This window comes from Symphalangus syndactylus, chromosome 3 (genome assembly GCF_028878055.3).
Source record: "Symphalangus syndactylus isolate Jambi chromosome 3, NHGRI_mSymSyn1-v2.1_pri, whole genome shotgun sequence".
Lineage (NCBI taxonomy): Eukaryota > Metazoa > Chordata > Mammalia > Primates > Hylobatidae > Symphalangus > Symphalangus syndactylus.
Genome location: NC_072425.2, coordinates 113,073,845 through 113,094,337, shown reverse-complemented (window position 1 = coordinate 113,094,337; position 20,493 = coordinate 113,073,845). Strand labels below are relative to the sequence as shown.

Here is a 20,493-nt window from a genome sequence, read left to right as displayed (position 1 = left end):
TATCGTTGATAGCATATATATCCTTTTACCCCTCCTCAAAATTAAACTTTTTGATCTCTTATGATGATATAGGTAAAATAATTAAATTCATTTCTTTTTATTGCTGCCTGCCTTCCCATTTTATAAACCTATCATTTATTCATTTTCCCATTAATAGTATTTATAGAGTATTTGTTATGTTTCGCTGTTGTAAGCAGTATGTACCATTTGACATACACATTTGACATTTGCATGAGTTTCTATGGAGTATATATTTGGAAGTGAAATTGTTGATTCCTAGGGCTTGTACGTTGTCAATTTCCCTGTATATTGCCAAATCAAATAGTGATATAGTAATTTACACTCCACTAGCACTGTATGCGAATTTATGTATAGTCTCCTTTTCATCATTATCTGGAATCATAAGACTTTAAAGTTTTTTTTTTTTTGAGATGAACCTTCGCTCTTGTTTCCCAGGCTGGAGTGCTGGAGTGCAATGGCGTGATCTCGGCTCACTGCAAACTCTGCCTCCCGGGTTCAAGTGATTCTCTTACCTCAGCCTCCCGAGTACCTGGGATTACAGGGACGCAACACCATGCCCAGCTAATTTTTGTATTTTTAGTAGAGATGGGGTTTCACCACGTTGGCTAGGATGGTCTCAATCTCTTGACCTCGTGATCCGCCCTCGACCTCCCAAAGTGCTGGGATTACAGGTGTGAACCACTGTGCCCGGCCGACTTTAAAATTTTTAAGAATATTGTGGGTATGAAGTGGTATCTAGTTATTTTACTTTCCATTTTCCTGATGACTGATGAGATAGAGCACCTTTGGTGATCTATATTTCCTCTTCTGACTGGCCTATTATATGTTCCCCATTTTTCAATTGGAATTTTTGTCTTTTTCTTGTCAATTTTTGGCATTTAAAAATATTCTGGATTATTCTCTATTATCTGTATAGCAAATATTTATTTGTTTTTTAGTTTATGGCTTATTTTTCATTCTCATGGTATCTTTGGTTTAACAGATTTAATTTTTTTATGTTATCCTATTTAGATCCTTAATGATTCTTGGTCTGTCTGTGTATTACTTTATCACTGTGGAATTTGCTATAGTTTTAGAATATCTTAATTTTTCACAAAATAAATCTCAAATGTAGTTTTCTTTTTAAAAAAGCATTATAGAAAAGTGATTAAATGTTAAAGGACCTAGAATTAGACTCCATGGATTTAAAGCTCACCTCTGCCACTAGCTCACTGTGTGAACTTGGCAAACACTTAACTTCTTTAATCTTGGGTTTTTACACCAATAAAATGTGAATAAGAATAGTACCCAGTTCATATGTTGTGAGGATTAAAAAAGATAATATACGTAAAGCTGTAGCTGGGCGTTTGGCATATAGTAAGAGCTCAATAAATGTTAGCTCCTTTTTTTTTAGCTCGTATAATTATCATTTCTTGATATAAAACTGATACTCATTGTCATATATGCAAATCACTGGTTTTCTCTGTTTTCATAAGAGCTGTGATTTGTATCAAATGCTCCAGGACGGTAGAACAATTTGCTCTCTGGTGCTAGTTTTGGATCTAGCTTTGGTCTCACTGCAGGTGTTTCCAAAAACATAGCTACCAGATTAGAGGACAAGATGCTCCGTTCTAATAGTCTGTTTTAATTTCCTTTTTAAAAAACATGTTTTGCCTGAAATACTTCAATATGCAAATCAAAAGGAACAGACAGGTGATCTAAAAGGAAGAGAAAGGGCTTCTAAAATTTTATAGATGGTAGCATTTGTTATAAAAAAGTTGAGTCTTCTGTGAAAATTAAGATTGCTTTGCATTTGAAATATATGTATGGCAACAATACCGATTTTTAATATAGTTTTTAAAACAATAGCTTTATTGACATATTCATATACCATAAAATTCACTCTTTTAGAATATACAATTCAGTGGTTTTAAATATAGTTTTAAATAAAAGTTTGTCATTCTGAATTCATTGTTTTTTCCTTTCTGTTTGGAGTCTTCTCTTTTTACTATTGTGCGGTTTTTGGTACCATTGTAGAGTAGTTGTGATCTTAAAATTTTCAGCTTCTTATTAATCTGGGCCCAGCATTAGATGTAGCCTTCAGATCAATGGAAAGAACTAAAGAACTTCTATGTTCTTGCAGTGGATTCCCATATTTAATAAATATTTTAATACTTATCAATCAACCATGTGTTTCTGAATTTCTAACAGTTTTAAACGGTCTTTCCAAAATCTGTTATTCTGAAGTTAATTGTTTGTGTTATTTCTCTTTTTCAAGAAATAATTAGGTTAGAAGAAGTCCATATGCTTTCATTTTAAGCATCATATGTTCACTGATGAAAGTGCTCAGTGTTAGGGAAGAAAAGAGCTCAAGTGCAGATAGTATTGTTGCTGCTGGTGGTAGTGGTGTGTGTGTGTGTGTGTGTGTGTGTGTGTGTGTGTGTGTGTAGAGTATTCTACATCTCGTCTCCATAAGGCCATTGGGTCACTCTTAGTCCTTATATTTCACTTGACAAGAAGAGAAACAGTTATACTTTTCTCTGAACCTTCTGGCCCTTGTGCAGTTGGGTATTTCAGTTTTGTTAGAGCTATTAATCATGCCTTTTTATAGCTCCTGTTCTCTGCAGTATGTTTTCACTAGAACTAGAGATTCTTGATTTCTCTTTTTATCATCTTATCTTTGAATAATGAGGGAACTGAGGGGATTGGCAAATATTTAATAGACTTTGGTTCTTGTTCCTTTTCTTATAAAGTTTAAACTTGCCAGCTCTGCAATTAAAATTTTTCCATTGGTTCTATTTCAGGTTAAGGCTCAGTAGCTGTTTTGAGTAACACTAATGCAGTTTGTATGTGTGTTGCAATTTCCTGTGATTTGGTTTGTGAACTGACATCCTTTTAACTCACTCCACAAACATTTATTGAGGTCCTACTATGTGGCACTGTTCTGTGCCTTTGGGATACATCAGTGAATAATAATAAAAAAAATTCTTTCTTCTGGGCGCATGTTCTAGCAGATAGACAAAAATATAGTAAATGATGCAATAATACATTATATGGTATGTTCAAAGGTGTTAAGTACTATGGAAAATAAAAAATATAGTATCGTAATGGAGACTGGTAGTGCAGGGGAGTGTAGGGGGCATACGTTGTAATTTCTATAGGGTAGTCCGTTAGCCCTCAGAGAAAATGACATTAGGAAAAGACTTGAAGGATGTGGGGAGTGAGTCATACAGGTATCTTAGGAAAAGCATTATATATAGAGAGAACAACCAGTATGATGACCCCAAGGCCAGAGTGTACCGGTCAAATATGAATAACAAGATGACTACTCCAAAGAAGACTGGTCATGGAAGATCTTATTGGAAACTGTTCTGGGAGGAAGTATTTGGAATCATCTACATCTCTGGAGGTATTTTTGGTTTCATCCTGCAGTCTCACAGTATTGGATTATCCCACCAAGGAAGAACATACAGATTTTCAGTATGGTGTCTAAATGCAATCTATTCCCCTCCTCTTCCTATAATCCCACCAAGTAATGCATTTGAATTCTTCTTTGCAAGACAGTATTACTTCCATGCACTTAAATGTAGTTGTATTTTTTTTTTTTTTTTGAGACGGAGTCTCGCTCTGTCGCCCAGGCTGGAGTGCAGTGGCGCAATCTTGGCTCACTGCAAGCTCCGCCTCCCGGGTTCACGCCATTCGCCTGCCTCAGCCTCTCCGAGTAGCTGGGACTACAGGCGCCCGCCACCACACCCGGCTAATTTTTTTGTAGTTTTAGTAGAGACGGGGTTTCACCGTGGTCTCGATCTCCTGACTTCGTGATCTGCCCGCCTCGGCCTCCCAAAGTGCTGGGATTACAAGCGTGAGCCACCGCCCCCGGCCAAATGTAGTTGTATTTTATGTTTAGTACATGCATGGTTATGAATTACTCCTTTTGCAGGCTGTTTTATCTGGTGTGGTTGGCAGATATTTTTAGAAGTAGCCTGCCGTAAAGCTTACTAAGTAGCAGATACTTTCTACTGTGCCTAAGAGATGAGCAGCACACTTCCAAGCTGTCTTTGAACATGTTAATATCTAGTTTCACAAATGGGAGAAATAGGACTAAATTGCATTAAGACAGAGTTTTGTTAGTGATTTAAAAGGAAAAGTAAGATGATTCAGCATTGGAACAGACTATAAATGGGGGTTGAGGAACTGTCTCAAGAACTTATAAAACAGGTTCAACAATCATTTTTCAGAATGGTTTTGTGTAGATGTTTGTTTCCTTACAAGTGAAGGAATGAATCATATAACTCATGGAGGTTCCCTAAAGCTCAAAGTTCCATTCTTCTCTGTCTGCCTTATAGATAATACTCATGCAAGTCATGTAGCCAAATGACCACCAAACTCACTAACAAATGTCAGATGAATATAATTAACACAGGAACACAGGTCAGAAGTATTTCAGGAGAATTAGTGTAATGCATATACTGTTGAGAGTTACACTCTATAAAACAATGATAGTGCTTGTAATTACCAGAGAACTCACAAGGAAACAGTAAAGCAGTTAAACTATGTGAAAGCAACCTTTATTATGTGAGTCCTGACAACTACTTTTCACTTTTGGCTAATTACAGTTTGCAAAATAACTTTTGTTCATGTTATTGTCAGATTAACAGTTGTCAGGTTTGTTTTAAATTTGTAAGTGAGCACATTCTTTGTGCTAAGCAAGGTGCCAAACATTGGGACTACAGAGGCACTTGGTATGGTGTTGAGAGTGGAAGACGGTATAGCTATAAGCCATGCACCTCAATGAGAGAGGGATAGAGGAATTGTCATCTGGAAGTGACAAGGGAAGCCAAAACAATTCTGATTCCTGAATACAACACGAAATTCTGTTCACACTGCTTATACTTTTTTTTAATCATGTGGCAGAATAATATGCCCAATGTTTATGGAGCTAGAACATTCCGTGGACTTTTTTTTTTTTGAAGATGGAATCCTGCTGTGTTGCTCAGTCTGGGTCAAACTCCTGGGCTCAAGTGTTCCTCCCACCTCAGCCTCCCCAGTAGCTACAACAACAAGCACCAGCCACTGCACCAGCTCGTTCTGTGCATCTTACATGTATTCAGTCTTCACAGCAATCCTCAGAGGTTGATACTGTTTTTCGCATTTAATAAATAGTGAAACTGAGGCACAGAGAGCTTAAATAATGCCCAGGATCATTCAGTTTAGGAAGGGATGGAGCTAGGATTTGAACATAGGAAATTTGTCTCGAAGAGCTGGAGTTTTAACCACTATCCTATGCAACTTTTCATAAGCGACTGCTCACAATTTTAAAACAGAGGGAAAACTCTTGGACAAGGCAATTGAGCATGGCATTATATTATTGTCTTTAAGTCGCATTATCCATTGTACATCCAACCGTGCTTGTATGTGCATGTGTATACATTACAGATAATAAAAATCTGTTGGTAGGGCCATATCTTCCTCAGAGTCCATTTTGGTTCTCCTGGAGGTACCTGTGTACACAGTAGGGGTTCAGGACTTGGTGGTGGTGGTGGAGACGGTGAGGCATGCAGGGAAGGCCAGAGAAGGACAAAAAGGACAGCCTGATAGCAGTTTGCTAAGGATGGCCCTTCAGAGAAAGTTTCAGTCATGAGCCTTTGCCAGGAGGCAGCTTCCCAGAAACCCAGTGGGGGAAGTTCAGAGCGACAACCCACCCAGTTTTCAGAAGTGAATAAGTTCTCCCAGGGTATCATTTGATAAATTAAATAAAAAGTGACCTCCATGTTACTTTGAAAGTATTCATTTGCCTCAGAGCAACAAGAAGTTTAAAAAAAACTATTATAAAATATAGAAAGAATGACTGTGCCTGGCCTTTTTCCTTTGTAAAAAAGAATCAAGATATCTTGTAGGAAACCTTTCTTTAACCCAGCATGTGAAATGTATGGAATCCTCATTAAACTGCACTGATTTGCCTCCAGTAGAGGCAAGAATTACAGAGTCTGATTTATTCAGCATTGTATCCAAACACATCAACAGCACAGAGACCTGAGTCACGTATGGAACATACAGAAAACAATATCTGAGCCCCTGTATGCTCAGTTTTGTTAAGGCTGAGCAGCTAATCAGAGGGAAGGAATGAATGGCTCTCCTCCAGCTAGTGGCTCCAGAGCTCCACCGTCCTGTGATGGCTCCTTGTAATTTTATTCATCTTTTATGTTTCTGATACTGTTGGGGTCAAGTTCCATGAGCCTTTGATATGAAATTGTTTCTATTAAGAGCTGAGTTCATGCCAGTGAAGAAAGAGTTTTGAGAGTAAGGGTTTTATTTCTTTTAAATATTCAGATGTGAGGCTGTAAAACTAATTAGCTATCACCAAGGTTGTATTAATATATATTTTCTCTTGTAGTAAGATATATTTCAGAACTAAGGGTAGTCTTCATGTGATTCTGACTTTACATCACTAGACACTGTTACTATGTCTTAAGTCTATAAGACCCTTCAGTGGTGATCTATGTCCTATCTCCCTCATTTAGAGTGCAGTTGTTTCTCCTATTTCCAGCTCTTCTGAGCTGGGCTCTGCACTAGAAAGTTTGCTTGTTTTAAGTGGTAATTATCTTCCAGGTTACAGTTGGCTACAAGCTTTTCCTGCCGTAATGTATACACATGCACATACAAGCACGGTTGGATGTACAATGGATAATGTGACTTGATTTGTGCAGTTTTTCTATGTCTCCTAATAAATGGTATCTCTTAGGAGTTCCTACTTTCAAAGATGATTTGGAGTCAGTGTATTTTAAAAAGGCATTTCACTTTTCTAGGGAAAGTTTAATGCTAAGGATTAGGTGACAAGATTGATCTTTTTTTTTTTTTTTTATCACAGGGGCTAACAGTCACTAGCTCCAATAAATAATAGAAGCATAAATAAAAATAATTTCTAGAGTCTCTTTCATTACCTTTGTCTAACAGAATAATTTGATTATTTTTCAACCCCTTAGGTTTTTTATTAGAACATGTTTGAAAAATTGTACTCATTTAATTTTTTTTAGATTCAGATGTTTTTGAAGTCAGAATCCCAGAAGACCATATACCAGATACAGGTAATGCAGTACCTATAACAAAAATTTTCATTTTGGATGTTAGTATTTTCTCTCAAACATGAATTGTGGATGGATTCTTTCAACCTTCCTGGAACTCAAGGGCAAGGAGTTACTCTTCAAAGCAGCTTGGAGACACCAGCTGGTAGTATGTGGAAGCCTCTGAGTTTAAGAATTTGGGGGCAGATTTATGTCATACTGAATCACTGTTAAAGATTCTTGCTATTTTCTAACCTATGTGTGCATTGCAAGACTACATGGTTTTAAGACATGGTTTTCTCAGAGAGGGCTGGTAGTCTGTTTTCTCTCTTTCTTTCTTTCTCTCACAGACACACACCACAATCCCATCTTCTTTCTTTACTGTGGTAATTAAGATAGCTATAGGTAGTGTGTTCTTCCTACCAGTCTTCGTTCTAGCCCACTAGCAAACAAAATAATGAAATATTTTTGCAGTGGTTCTTGTCTCTAGAATTCTCTTGTTTGGTGTCCCAATAAAGAAAGCCTTTGGTTAAAAGAAAGAAAGGAAGAAAGTCTCTGGTGTTTGACAGTCAAGTCATAGGTGAAAACCCGTCGTTTGCATATCCTTCACATTAGGGACTTAACTGCTTTTATTTTTCTCTTCTTTTTTAGCAGGTACTTTGCTCTTAGAGTATTTCTTGACTATGTCCTTGGAAAACTTTTAGACGAGTGAGATATGTTAGTAAAGAAGGCACATGGTCCTATGTTTAAAATTTGAAACATAGTTCCATAGTTTATTATAAACTAGTGGTTCCATAGTTTATTATATGTAAATGTGTGAGCAGAACATCCTTTAGAATTATATAGTTTCATTCTTTAGTCCTAGGAGAAAAGGCCTTTATACACCATGTGAAATTGTTTCCCAAAGGAAATGCTATGGAATTTATATGTGCTAGCTATTTATTATGGGATTTTGTACAACGTTGTTTCCTATTTTTCTTTCTTCAGACACTTGGAGCTAGCCCTTTAGTAAAAGTGAGCCTTTACTCTCAGGTATATCTAATGTCTATACAAGCAAATGAAATCAGGGAAAGAAAAATCCATTGATATTACAGAACTGGGTGAAGTAAACCTTGATGTGAAGAACTCACCATTCTTAGTTTTATTATTTGGACATGGCCTGCTTCTGAAGTTGCCTCCAGGAGAGATTGTGACCCAGTTGGCAAAGACAATTCTTATTTCTAATTCTGCTTTTAAAATTACCTGATTTAGAGCTAAACTGACTAGTTATTCATGTGAGAGTGTAGTGGCTTGACAGCCATTTACTCATTTTTCCTCTTCTCCACTTTTTACCTTTTATTTAGCTTTTGATAGTTACGTTAGTCTCTGCAATGAGCTTTTATATACTCTCTTCACCATAAACAAAAATGTCAAGTGTTTTTCTCACAGCATTCTGTAATTGTGACTATTTTCAGTTTGCATATGGGGAAAAACAAGATGAAGATGAAAGTTTTCCTAACTCTACTCTAAATGAAATATCAAGCCAGTAGTGGGGCTGGGAAGAGCTCTCATCTCATTTCTCCCAGGCCTTTCCTGTACCAGAAAAGAGTATCCATTTCCCAGGGCTGATTTGTCTGAGGGATTTTTGTCTCCTGATTTTGTTGCATCTAAATGTTAGGGTTCCTTGCACTCAGATTTAATTATAGCTCGATACAACTATACTATATTGTATTGTTCTCAGACTACTAAGTATCTTAAAGGTCTGCTTTGACTTTCAGGATTATGTGAGTAAGCATTTTCTTGTTCAGGCCTTAAATTGAAGGCCTAGTAATGGGCAGTTAATGGCCAAGATGATGGAGAGACTGATTTATCAGAAGATAGCTGAAGCATAAATAGGTAATGAGGCTGCCTGACTTCCTGAATGGAGATGAGAAAATAGGAGCTGGTGCCAGTGTCAGCATAGTCTGTCTTTTTGTCTTTGCCTCTGGTTTGTTGGAGCAGGGCCACCTTGGCAGCCAGGGAATCACAAGAGTCCAGGGCTTTTAGTGCCTTCAGAACTGGAAATGTAGCAAGGTAAATTAAGGGAATGCCTCTCAGGAGTTCATCTTATCGAAGGAAAGCCTTTTTTTTTTTTTTTTTTTTGCGGCATGTGTAGCCTTCATCTAGGAATTCCTGGGTAGTGAGATCTACATGATGTAATCTCTGTCCTAGGAAAATGCATCCCAAAACAAGGGCAAGAAATTGTTTACATCAGTTGTGATATGGTTTGGCTGTGTCCCCGCCCACATCTCATCTTGAATTGTAGTTCCCATAATCCCAACATGTCGTGGGAGGGACCTGGTAGGAGGTAACTGAATGATGGGGATGGTTACCTCCATGCTATTCTCGTGATAGTGAGTTCTCACGAGATCTGATGGTTTTCTAAGGGGCTTTTCCCTCACTTCACTCTATACTTCTTGCTGCTGCCATGTGAAGAAGGATGTGTTTGCTTCCCCTTCTGCCATGACTGTAAGTTTTCTGAGGCCTCCCCACCCCTGTGAACTGAGTCAATTAAACCTCTTTCCTTTATAAATTACCCAGTCTCAGGTATTTCTTCATAGCAGCATGAGAACAGACTAATACAAGTTATAATTTTTTTCATATAAAATAAAATCAACAGCAAGAATGGAAATTTGACTTGGAAAGCAAGTATAAGTAGATGAGAATTCCATGAGAATTGGCCATACTTTAGACTCACATGGAGCTCTTTAAAAAATATGGGCTTGGAGGCCAAAGTAGAAAGATTGCTTGAGCTCAGGAGTTTGAGACCAGCCTGGGCAATGTAGTAAGGTCCTGTCTCAGAAAGAATAAAAATACCATGGGAATTCCAATATTTTGCTCCTTTTCCTGCCTCATTTAAAAAAACAGTATAGGCTGGGCATGGTGGCTCATGCCTGTAATCCCAGCACTTTGGGAGGCTGAGGCAGGCAGATCATGAGGTCAGGAGTTCGAGACCAGCCTTGCCAGATAGTGAAACCCTGTCTCTACTAAAAATACAAAGAATTAGCCGGGTATGGTGGGGTGTGCCTGTAATCCCAGCTACTCGGGAGGCTGAGGCAGGAGAATTGCTTGAGCCCTAGAGGCAGAGGTTGCAGTGAGCTAAGATCGCACCACTGCACTCCAGCCTGGGCAACAGAGTGAGACTCTGTCTCAAAAGAAAAAAAAAAAGTATATTGAGGTTCTACTTTGTGAGAAAGTGTGCCAAGGTGCTTACAGAGATATTGGCCCTCAATTTAGCTGGAAAGACTATCTGATTGAATTTCTTTTTCTTCCTTTTGTCTTTCTCTTACTCATTCCCTCCTTTTAGAAAAAACTTTTATTATTTTGGTTGAACTCAACACCAAACTGTAGGTAGTAAATTGTCATAAGAACATACATTTTACTTTTAAGAAATAATGCAGGAATTTAGTAAGTAAATATTCAGTTTTGAAAGTTAAACATATTTTGTCATAAATAGTGAAGGCAAGGGAAGAGAGCTATTGTTTATTGGACATCTATTATCACAAAGGTCTTTAATCCATTTTTATGGCTTTCAAGATAAGGAGGGCATTTCTTAGGTTGGTTTAGAATATCGCTTTTCAACTGTTGGCTATACCTTAGAATGACATGGATAGCTCTTTAAAAAATGTTGATGCCTGGGATCCACTGCAGACCAAGTGTATCAGAATCGCTGAATTTGAGGCATGGGCATTAGTATTTTTTTAAAAGTTTCCTAAGGTAGTCTGGGTATGGTGGCTCGTGCTTGTAATCCCAACTAATCAGGAGACTGAGGTAGGAGAATTGCTTGAGCCCAGGAGTTTGAGGCTGCAGTGAGCTATGATCGCATCTCTGAATAGCCACTGCACTCCAGCCTGGGCAACATGGTGAGATTCTGTCTCTACAAAAAATTAAAAAAGTAAAAATAGCTGAGTATGGTGGCACATGCCTATAGTCCCAGCTACAGGGGGGCTGAGGTGGCAGGATCACTTGAGCCCAGGAATTTGAGGTTACAGTGAGCTGTGACTGTGCAACTGCACTCCAGACTGAGAAAAAGACCATGACCCTGTCTCTAAGGGGAAAAAAAAAAAAAAAAGCTTCCCAAGTGTATTAGTCTGTTCTTATACTGCTATAATGAAGTACCTGAAACTGGGTAATTTTTAAGAAAAGAGGGTTAGTTGGCTTATGGTTCTGCAGGCTGTACAGGCTTTTGCTTCTGGGGAGACCTCAGGAAACTTAAAATCGTGGCAGAAGATGAAGAGGAAGCTGGCATGTCTTATATGGTCAGAGCAAGAGGAAGAGAGAGAGAGAAGGGGGAGATGCTACACACTTTCAAACAACCAGAGCTCCTGAGAACTCACTCACTATCACAAGAACTGCAAGGAGGAAAGTCCATCCCCATGATGTAGTCACTGCGCACCAGGCCTCTCCTCCAACACTGGGGATTACAATTCTACATGTGATTTGGGTGGGGATGCAAATCCAAACCATATCACCAAAGAAGTCTAATTTGGAACCAGGATTGAGAATAACCAGTTTAGAAGTTCTTTGATGTCTTTAGTTCCAGCTTGATCTTCCATAATAGATCAGTAATATATAGCGTGCCTTGTAATATATAGTGTGCCTTGTAATTTCCTGATTGTGCTGAGCTGTTTGCCATTTTTGTGCCTTTGTTGTTCCTTTTTCCTGGAGTGCTTTCCCTTACATTGTCAATCTGAGGAGCACCAATGCATTCCTCGGTATCCCTACAGTTGAAGGACTGCTGTTGTATTTTATACATGTATCTACTGTTAGACTTATACTCATTTTGTAATAATTTGTTTAGTACCTTCCTCTTGTGACTGTGAGTTTCCTGAGTGCAAGAGTCATATCCAACTCATCTTTCTTTCCCAGAGCCTGGTATGGTCGGCACTCTAAAAGTGTTGAATGGACTATCACTTATTTAATTATTACAGCAAATCTACAAAGTGTGTATTATTTTTGCTCTTTAAGAGATGAGGACTTTCAGTTCAGAAACATGAAACAACCTGCTCTAGTTTATTCCACTGGTAAATGGAAGACCTAGAATTCAAATGTACCTCAGCTCTTTAAAGTTTGTTCTTTAAAAATTGTGCTATTTTGGCCGGGTGCGGTGGCTCACGCCTGTAATCCTAGCACTTTGGGAGGCCGAGGCGGGCAGATCACGAGGTCAGGAGATTGACACCATCCTGGCTAACATGATGAAACCCCGTCTCTACTAAAAAAAAAAAAAAAAAAAAAAAAATTGGCTATTTTGTTTTGTTTCATTTTGTTTTAAAATGTCCTGTTGCCAGGCACTGTTCTAGTTCTTGTAATACTAAATGCAGATGGTTGGATTTCAAGAACAGTTTGGTTTAAAGATAATGTGTAAATTAGATACAATATATAATCAGCTTATGAAAACTATGGGTGATGGAAAAGGGAGAGTAACATGGAGTCATAAGTATAGAAATACAGACAGAAAACACTAATGTTCTTACATTTATCATACCAATTTACATATAGGTAGACCTGTTGGGTAGAACTCCCTGTTAACAGATGCCATTGTAATACAGTTCTGCTTCACAAAATTAATCCCATATCTTGATGTGGCCACAACAAATTTTAGAATGAGTAACCTTCATCAGAATAGAGATGCAGTATCAATCTTTTGCAGCCCTTTTGCCAGAAGTTCTCATAAGGCTATGGTGATTTTACAGTTGCCTTTTCTGATGTAGAAAAGAGGGATCATATATACAAGCCATGTTTGCTATATGTATGTGTATATATATATATTTATATATATATTTATAAATATATATTTATATGTATATATATATATATATATATATATATATATATGTAAATGAAGATGTTAGACTTCCAAGAATTATACTGGTAGTTTTTTTAAACTGAGCTGAAACGTCAAATAGCAATATGTGTTTAGGATGCAGTACCTAAAGATACTGTTACATGCATTAAACTCTTATTTTTAATAATATTAATTACTTTCACAGTTATCTTATTGTATACTACCATTTGACTGGTAATATTTCCACCCCATTGGTAAACATCAATTCGTTATTCAGGTTGGACTTGATTAAAAACCTAAAGTACCTCGTCTTTCTCCTTGTGTCAGAGTTCTGATTCTACTATGAATGTTGTACTGCTAACTTTGCTTTAAAAATTGGTTATCAGAAAGGCAGTCTTAAAAAGTTCCTTTGTGTTTGATCTCTGGGATAGGTAGGTTGGCCCTGGTTCATTGACTCTAGAAGATATGAGGAGAAGAGGACAGGCTGTCAAGAAGCAAAATGCATGAGGAACATGAGTGTTATATTAATTCCACATTTTAATTTCAGCTATTGCCCATGAATAATAAACAGGCTCCAATCTGGGGATTGTATCATGTTCTTATGGCCCTAAAATTCTATGATTCATTTTTGAATTTAGAAATTAGAATTATCTTTATGTAATTATATTGATTTATTAAGAGTTCCTGCCATCTGGAGAGTTATTTTATATTTTTGCATTTTTCCCTTGAATCTTTTGTTTCACAGCTTCTATAAATGTCAGCCTCACTGCTTGTCTCAATCCCTAAAACACATACATACTGCAAGCACATACTTTACCATATCCGTGTAATTTCTTTTCCTTAAATGATGGATTTCAATATATGTATATACATTTAACTATAACTCTGAGTTTGTAAGGTTGTTATCAAATTGGCCTTAGGACATGTGCTCTGTGTCAGCTATGGTCATGTTATTAACTTTTGGATGAAAATGGAATTCTAAAGATTTTTTTTATGTTTTGGTTTTCTTGTCATATCTTCTAAAAATGCTCTTTAGAGCATTTTCATGATACTGAAACAACTTCTATTATAATAATTATTCATTAGAACACAGTAAAAGCTGCAAGTACCTCCAAGCTATAGAATGAAAGCAAGGAGTTGAAATATGATGAAAAAGGCCTACCAGGAGGTGAGATGCCTACTCTGCCACCAAATATGTGACTTTGGAAGTGACTTTTGCCCACACTGGCCTCAGTGTCCCTAGTTACATACTAAGGATATTGTATTATGTGACCTCTAGGAATCTCTCAATATTATTCTGTGATACCTGAAGTACCTATTTAATAGTTTTTAAAATCACAATTCATTCTTATGTAATAATTTGAAAAACGGCATTTCTGCAAAATTATGTTTTTCCAGTATCTCTGAGAGAGGTATTTCTAGTTTTTAATCTTCAACTTAAAGTTAATAAATATTGGAATTTTTACCTGACAGTATCTTAGCCTGTTTCCCCCACCAAAGGAAAATCTTGGTATTATACTGATTCTCTCTTTTCAAACATAGCTTTTTCCTTAAACTAAAAAGGCAGGGTCTAAGAGTAACTTTCTGAGAGCCATCCTGGCTCACTTCAGTGGTGTTGAATAATAAGCCTGATGATATAGCAATTCAGTGTAATTCATTTACTTTATTTCTTCTGCAAGATAATCTTAAGAAGCAACCATATTGGCTGGGTGCAGTGGGTCACGCCTGTAATCCCAGCACTTTGGGAGGCCGAGGAGGGCGGATCACAAGGTCAGGAGATCGAGACCATCCTGGCTAACACGGTGAAACCCTGTCTCTACTAAAAAAAATAAATACAAAAAATTAGCCAGGCATGGTGGCGGGCGTCTGTAGTCCCAGCTACTCAGGAGGCTGAGGCAGGAGAATGGCGTGAGCCTGGGAGGCGGAGCTTGCAGTGAGCTGAGATCATGCCACTGCACTCCAGCCTGGGCGACAGAGCGAGACTCTGTCTCAAAAAAATAAATAAATAAATAAAAGAAGCAACCATATTTCTTCTCTTTGGCCTATTTATCAGCCAGAAACATGGGGAAGGTAGGTTCCTGAATGTTGGAAGACCACACAAAATGCAAAGAAACCAGGCTCACATTTATTTTAGTGACCACCACTGCAAGTTTGGTTTGGGTGAGAAGTCCTGTGTTTTGTGTTTGATCCTTGAGGCCTCATGAGTTTCAGCCCTGCTGCTGAAAGTGTCTGGGTTTTAGCCAAACTGTGGAGGAAAGTGACATTGAATACTGGTGCAATCAACTCATTGGAGCTGCTTTTCAAAATGTTCAGGGACAGTGTCAGTGATGCTGTATTAGTTTCCTGTTGCCTCTATAACACATTAGCAGAAACTTAGTTGCCTGAAGCAACAACAACTTATTGTCTTACAGCTGTGGAGGTCAGAAGCCTGAAATAGCTCTTACAAGGATAAGATGAAGTATTGGCAGTGCTTTGCTCCTTTTGGAAGCCCTAAGGAAGATAAAAGAGGCTGCCTGCATTCCTTGGTTCCTGCCTTCTTCCTCTTAGCACTCTGATCTCTACTTCCACCATCATACCTTCTTCTCTGGTTTTAACCTTCTTGTCTTCCACTTAAAAGGACTCGTAATTAGATTGAGCCCATCCAGATAATCCAGGATAATCTCCCCAAGTCAAGGTCCTTAACAATATCTGCACAGTCCCTTTTTCCATGTGAGGTAACATGTTCGTAGGTTCTAGATATTAGGGTGTAGGCATATTTAGGGGTCATTATTTTCACTACCACAGATTTCTTCTAGTTATTAATGTTGTTACCTGGATGTTACCTCCTTCTGGAGGTCTTCTGAGACAGCCTTAGACCTCTATCTTCCCTGGTCATTCTCGACAGCATTTCTCTGTTTTATTAAGTCTGAGAATACTATGTTTATTTTCTAAACTTATTTTTAACTTAATTGTTCATTTTCTGTCTCCTCTACTATCAGATAAACTCCACAGGAGCAGAAACATGATCAGTTTTCTTCACTACTTTGTCCCCCAAATCTAAATAGCTCCCAGCACTTGGTAGGCTCTCAGAAGAAGGTTATTGAATGAATCAATCTGTACACAGTCTAAGGAAGCTTGCCTTATGTTAAAACTATGTTAACATACTCCTGTTCCTATTACTATCAATAATGCAAACATTCTTACTAAGTAGTAGTTAAGCATTCTGTCAATGGATTTTCTTTTGAATTTAAGTACATGAGTTTCTCTTTGGGACATGACTGAGATCAGTAAAATAAGATACCAGATGTAAAATGGAGCTGCAGGAAAAAGAAAAGATAAGAATTAGAATTAATGCAGACAGTAAATACCTTGCCAAGAAGAATTGTAACATTACCTCAGTCCAAGCTGTAATCATGATACCAAGGTGAATAACATGTGGCCCTTGTGTTTTTCACCACAAATTTGCAACATTAATATTTCTGATTCAAAGGAAATTGAGGTAAGAGCTTTAATAGTCCTACAATAAGGATGGAGGAGGGAGAGGTTCATTTTAACTGAAACATCATTTCTGGTAAGCAGAGGCTCTTCCCAAAACATGGTTGTTAGCACTCTAGGAAACTCAAAGAGCTTTAGGTAGAGGGAGTGATGTTATCCATTGACATCACATTAAAAGCAACTCTGATGGAAAGAGTGCCTTTCTACTTTCTATAAGCAGTTAATTTATAGCTGTTCAGTTGTTGTTCATTTATACATCCAGGGAATTGATAACAACCTTCGAATGAATCAGGCAATCAGAAGATCAACTAAGTACCTGGTGCTGGTCAAGTACTGAGGTCTTGATGTGATATTGACCTGTAGTGAGGAGAGGAGGAGGCTAGACAAGGTTGGAAAGGCTTCATGGAAGAGGGGTGCTATGCACTGAATTATGCCATCTGCAAATTCAAATATTGAAACTCTAACCCCTAACATGACTGTGTTTGGAGATGGGAGACCTTTAAGAGGTGATTAAGATTACATGAGGTCATAAGTGTGGGACCCTAATCCAATATGACTGGTGTCCTTATAAGAAGAGAAAGAGACACCAGGCATGTGCACTTACAAAGAAAAGGCTATGTGAGGACACAGAGAGAAAACGGCCATCTGCAGGCCAAGGAGACAGGCCTCAGGAGAATCCAAATCTACCAACACCTTAACCTTGGACTTCCAGCCTCCAGAACTGCAAGAAAATAAATTTCTATTTAAGCCACCCAGTCTGTGGTATTTTGTTTTGGCAGTCCTAGACGACTATAGGTGGAACTTGATCTAAATCTTGAAGGATGAGTAGGGCTGTTTCTGGGAAACAGCTTTGGGGAAGGGTCTAGTTCAGGAAAGGGCTCAGCAAAATTAATGAATGAAAAAGCCACATAAAATGTTGGAATGAACATAGCTTTTGAACTAAAGAGCAGAAGAGAGAACTGAGTGTAGGTGGGCTATGGGGGGGTGCTTATGTACCATTATGCCTGGGGTGGGGAAGGTGATTATGGAAGATCCTGAAATCCAGGGAGAAGGGTTTTTTTTTTTTTCCTTTTTTTTTTTGATACAGTAGAAAACTTAGGGCTTACATTTGGGGTTTTGATAAGGAGTCAACTTTAGAAAGATCGGGGGATATGATGTATGGCAGAAGTGGAAATGAAGAGTAAGGTGTGGCTTCAAGAACTACCATAAAAAAAGAAAACAAAGATTAGTTGGGGCTGGGTATTAGTTGAGAAGAGTTAGGAGTTATAGTTGAATGGTTCGTAAGGCTGAGAGGTACCCAGGTAGTTCTTAATTTTTGAGGTTTTATGAGGATTAGAATGTGTTAGCAACAGAAGTACAAGATTCTCCCATACCTACTTCTTTAGTAGGATAGACTTTAAAACAGAAGAATTATCCTTTCTTTCCAAAAAGCCTTATTATTATTAATCAGACTTTCTCCTTTCACCTAATCTCATAGTTTACTGTGTGTGAAATCCCAGGGATGGTTGAGGTCCCCTGTGGCACCACAGAATCCTAATATGTCCCTTCTGGGATGTGCTGGTTCTCAGGGAACAGCAGCACTGTTGGCGTCACATACTATGTGCAGTTGCTCATGTGGCTTTTAATCTCTAAAATAATGTTTGTCATATATTTCTCATTTTAGTGATTATACATATTTATTTTAGAGATTTGGATTCTGTAGAAACATAAACAAAAAATTCCAATAATTTGGAGTCCTACTGTTTGGATATAGCTACTGTTCATATTTGGTGAGTCGAATGGAACACACAGTTTTTCTTCCTCCTTTCTTTTCAGTTAATTCACATGATTATTCAGTATGCAAATATTAAGGCTATGGGAAACACTATTTTTTAGTTTAGAGTCCCTTGTGGTTTTCTCTGGGAGTTCCTAGGATAGCATAGGAAATAGTGATTTTTTTTTCCTAACACAAGAACATTTTGATAGGTGATATTGGCAGTAGATGTGCAGAGGTTCAATTTTGCTTTTAGGAAGATGTGGAAACCTTGATGAAATTATGTCTGGTAAATTATAACTGAAATACTATTTTTAAAGTATATCTTTGTGATAAGCGAAAAAGGATTTTTGGGGGGGTTTAGATATCTTCTTTCTAAATAGATCATATTCACCGTATTATTTTATTCTTGAATTGAGCATATGTTACTTATTTTCTTTCCAAATGTACAAAACTTTATTTTAAAGGAGCTAGTCACTTAAAATCACATAAGATGAATGAAATGCAGTCATCTTGGAAATAAAATGCTTAACCACTTGAGGTAAACTAGAAAAGTAGGGCACTTGTCCTCTTTGATTGGGTGGTAATTTACTTCACATTGGTGAATGCTTGGCTTCTAAGAAGGTGTAAATTTTACTTTAATATGTTTTCACTTATTCTCCATGTTGAATTATTTTCTCATGATATTGTAAGTGTTTTGAAATAATCATAAGAAAGACTAATTGTCTGATTAGTATGGCTGAGTAATAAATAACCTTTTTTCTTTTTGATATTGTAGTTGACTCACGTTGACCAAGCAAGCTTCCAGGTTGATGCCTTTGGAACGTCATTCATTCTCGATGTCGTGCTAAATCAGTAAGTGTTGAGCTGCACTTGCTTTTGTCAGATACACATTGAATCCACTTTATTTTCCACTTGTAAAGTTTTTTCTTGCTATATTTTACTTCATCTTCCTATACCAGTTAAATACTACATTTGAAACTATACTTATTTACTGTAGTTTATAAAGTCTGGCAGATAACAAGAAATATATATTCATTTGAAATTGAGCACCTATAATAGATTTAAGAATGTAAAATGAAAGGCAAGAGTTACCCCAATATTTTTTGTAAGAATATCTATAACTTAAGTTTCCTATGAATGACAGTAAATTATGAAAATAATGCTTTGGGTATTGAAGTATCTTCCTTGAGAACATTAGGAAAGAGAAGGTTGCACTTTTTGATTAATGATTCAGAGGACTGATTGCATGATATGTGATGTTAAATAGTACCTGGTGTTCATTAGATGCTTTGATGTGGTGGTGGATTTCTGTGAGGTTTCTGGTACTGGGATTATCCTGTGAATACAATATAATTTTAGAAATAGTTGTCTACCTAGAATTTTAGGTTTGGAAGGTGCTTTTGATTTGTTGCTGGATTTAATCTCTTGCATTTGGTCTCAGTGTAGTGTTTAATAAATCTGGTTAGTTACTGTTCACTTTTTTAAAAAAGGGTTTCTATCCTACTTCTGATCATGGGCAAGGGTTCTGCCAGGCCTATGCTTCTGAGCTGGGCAGCATTGGGCCATAGTTTTCTGGAAGCATTTCTACAACAGTTCAGGAAGAAAGTCTGAGGCCAGAAATTCAGACAAATAGACCAAGAGTGAGAATTAGAGCCTAAGTTGTCTGCAGTGGGGAACCAGCTAGATGGAAGTTAATTTAAAAAGGCACGTAAGAGGCAAGACTTAGGACCATGTTATCTGGATAGGTAGCCATTAGCCACTTGTGGCTGTTTAAATTTAAATTAATTCATTCAAATAAAATTAAAAATTCTGTTCTTCAGTTGCATTAGCCACATTTTAAATGCTCAGTAACCCTCTCTGCCTTCACTCCCTCATCTACTTAATACCTAGTCTCCTTCTCTGTTTCATTTTAAAAATAATACTTATCACCATTTAATATATAGATGAATTCTTACAACATTGCCATTTTTATAGGTCAAAAAAGTTTGACTACCATTATTGATGTATGACCATCTAATATTTGATATTTTGATTATTTATTTGGTCTATGGTATTTTTCCTACCCCTACAATGTAAGCTCTTTGAGGGCAGAGATTTTCTTTGCTTCACTGATGTATCTTTAACACAGTATAGGGGCTAAACTCCAGGCAAGGAGTCATATTGACTCAGAAACCAGATGATAGGATTAGCCAGGAGACAGGTGAGATGACTAGGAGAGGAAGAGTGAAACAGCAAAAAAGAAGATAAATGTTTGAGACTAGCTTCTGAAAGCTGCATGTAGATACTAGGTGTGATTTGGAAAGTCAGATTCTTAGGTCTCTATTTCAATAACTCCCCTCCATCCCTCTTTGGAATCATTGTCCCTGTTGGTAGTCTGTGTTTTCTGCTTCCTGACGTTT

General features: G+C 37.5%; 1 protein-coding gene across 25 annotated transcripts in view; it reads left to right on the top strand.

Moving 5' to 3' along the window:
- ADAM22 (ADAM metallopeptidase domain 22) overlaps positions 1-20,493 on the top strand; it is a 266,920-nt gene that overhangs the window by 17,958 nt on the left and 228,469 nt on the right. For 20 of the 25 annotated variants that reach the window (XM_063636418.1, XM_055272813.2, XM_055272811.2 and 17 more), the window contains one exon: positions 18,870-18,946. In XM_063636418.1, the coding sequence (XP_063492488.1) occupies positions 18,870-18,946 (77 nt within the window). Of the gene's footprint in view, positions 1-7,034; positions 7,086-18,869; positions 18,947-20,493 lie in introns of all 25 variants that reach the window. The other 5 variants (XM_055272817.2, XM_063636417.1, XM_055272812.2 and 2 more) reach the window with 1 other exon arrangement.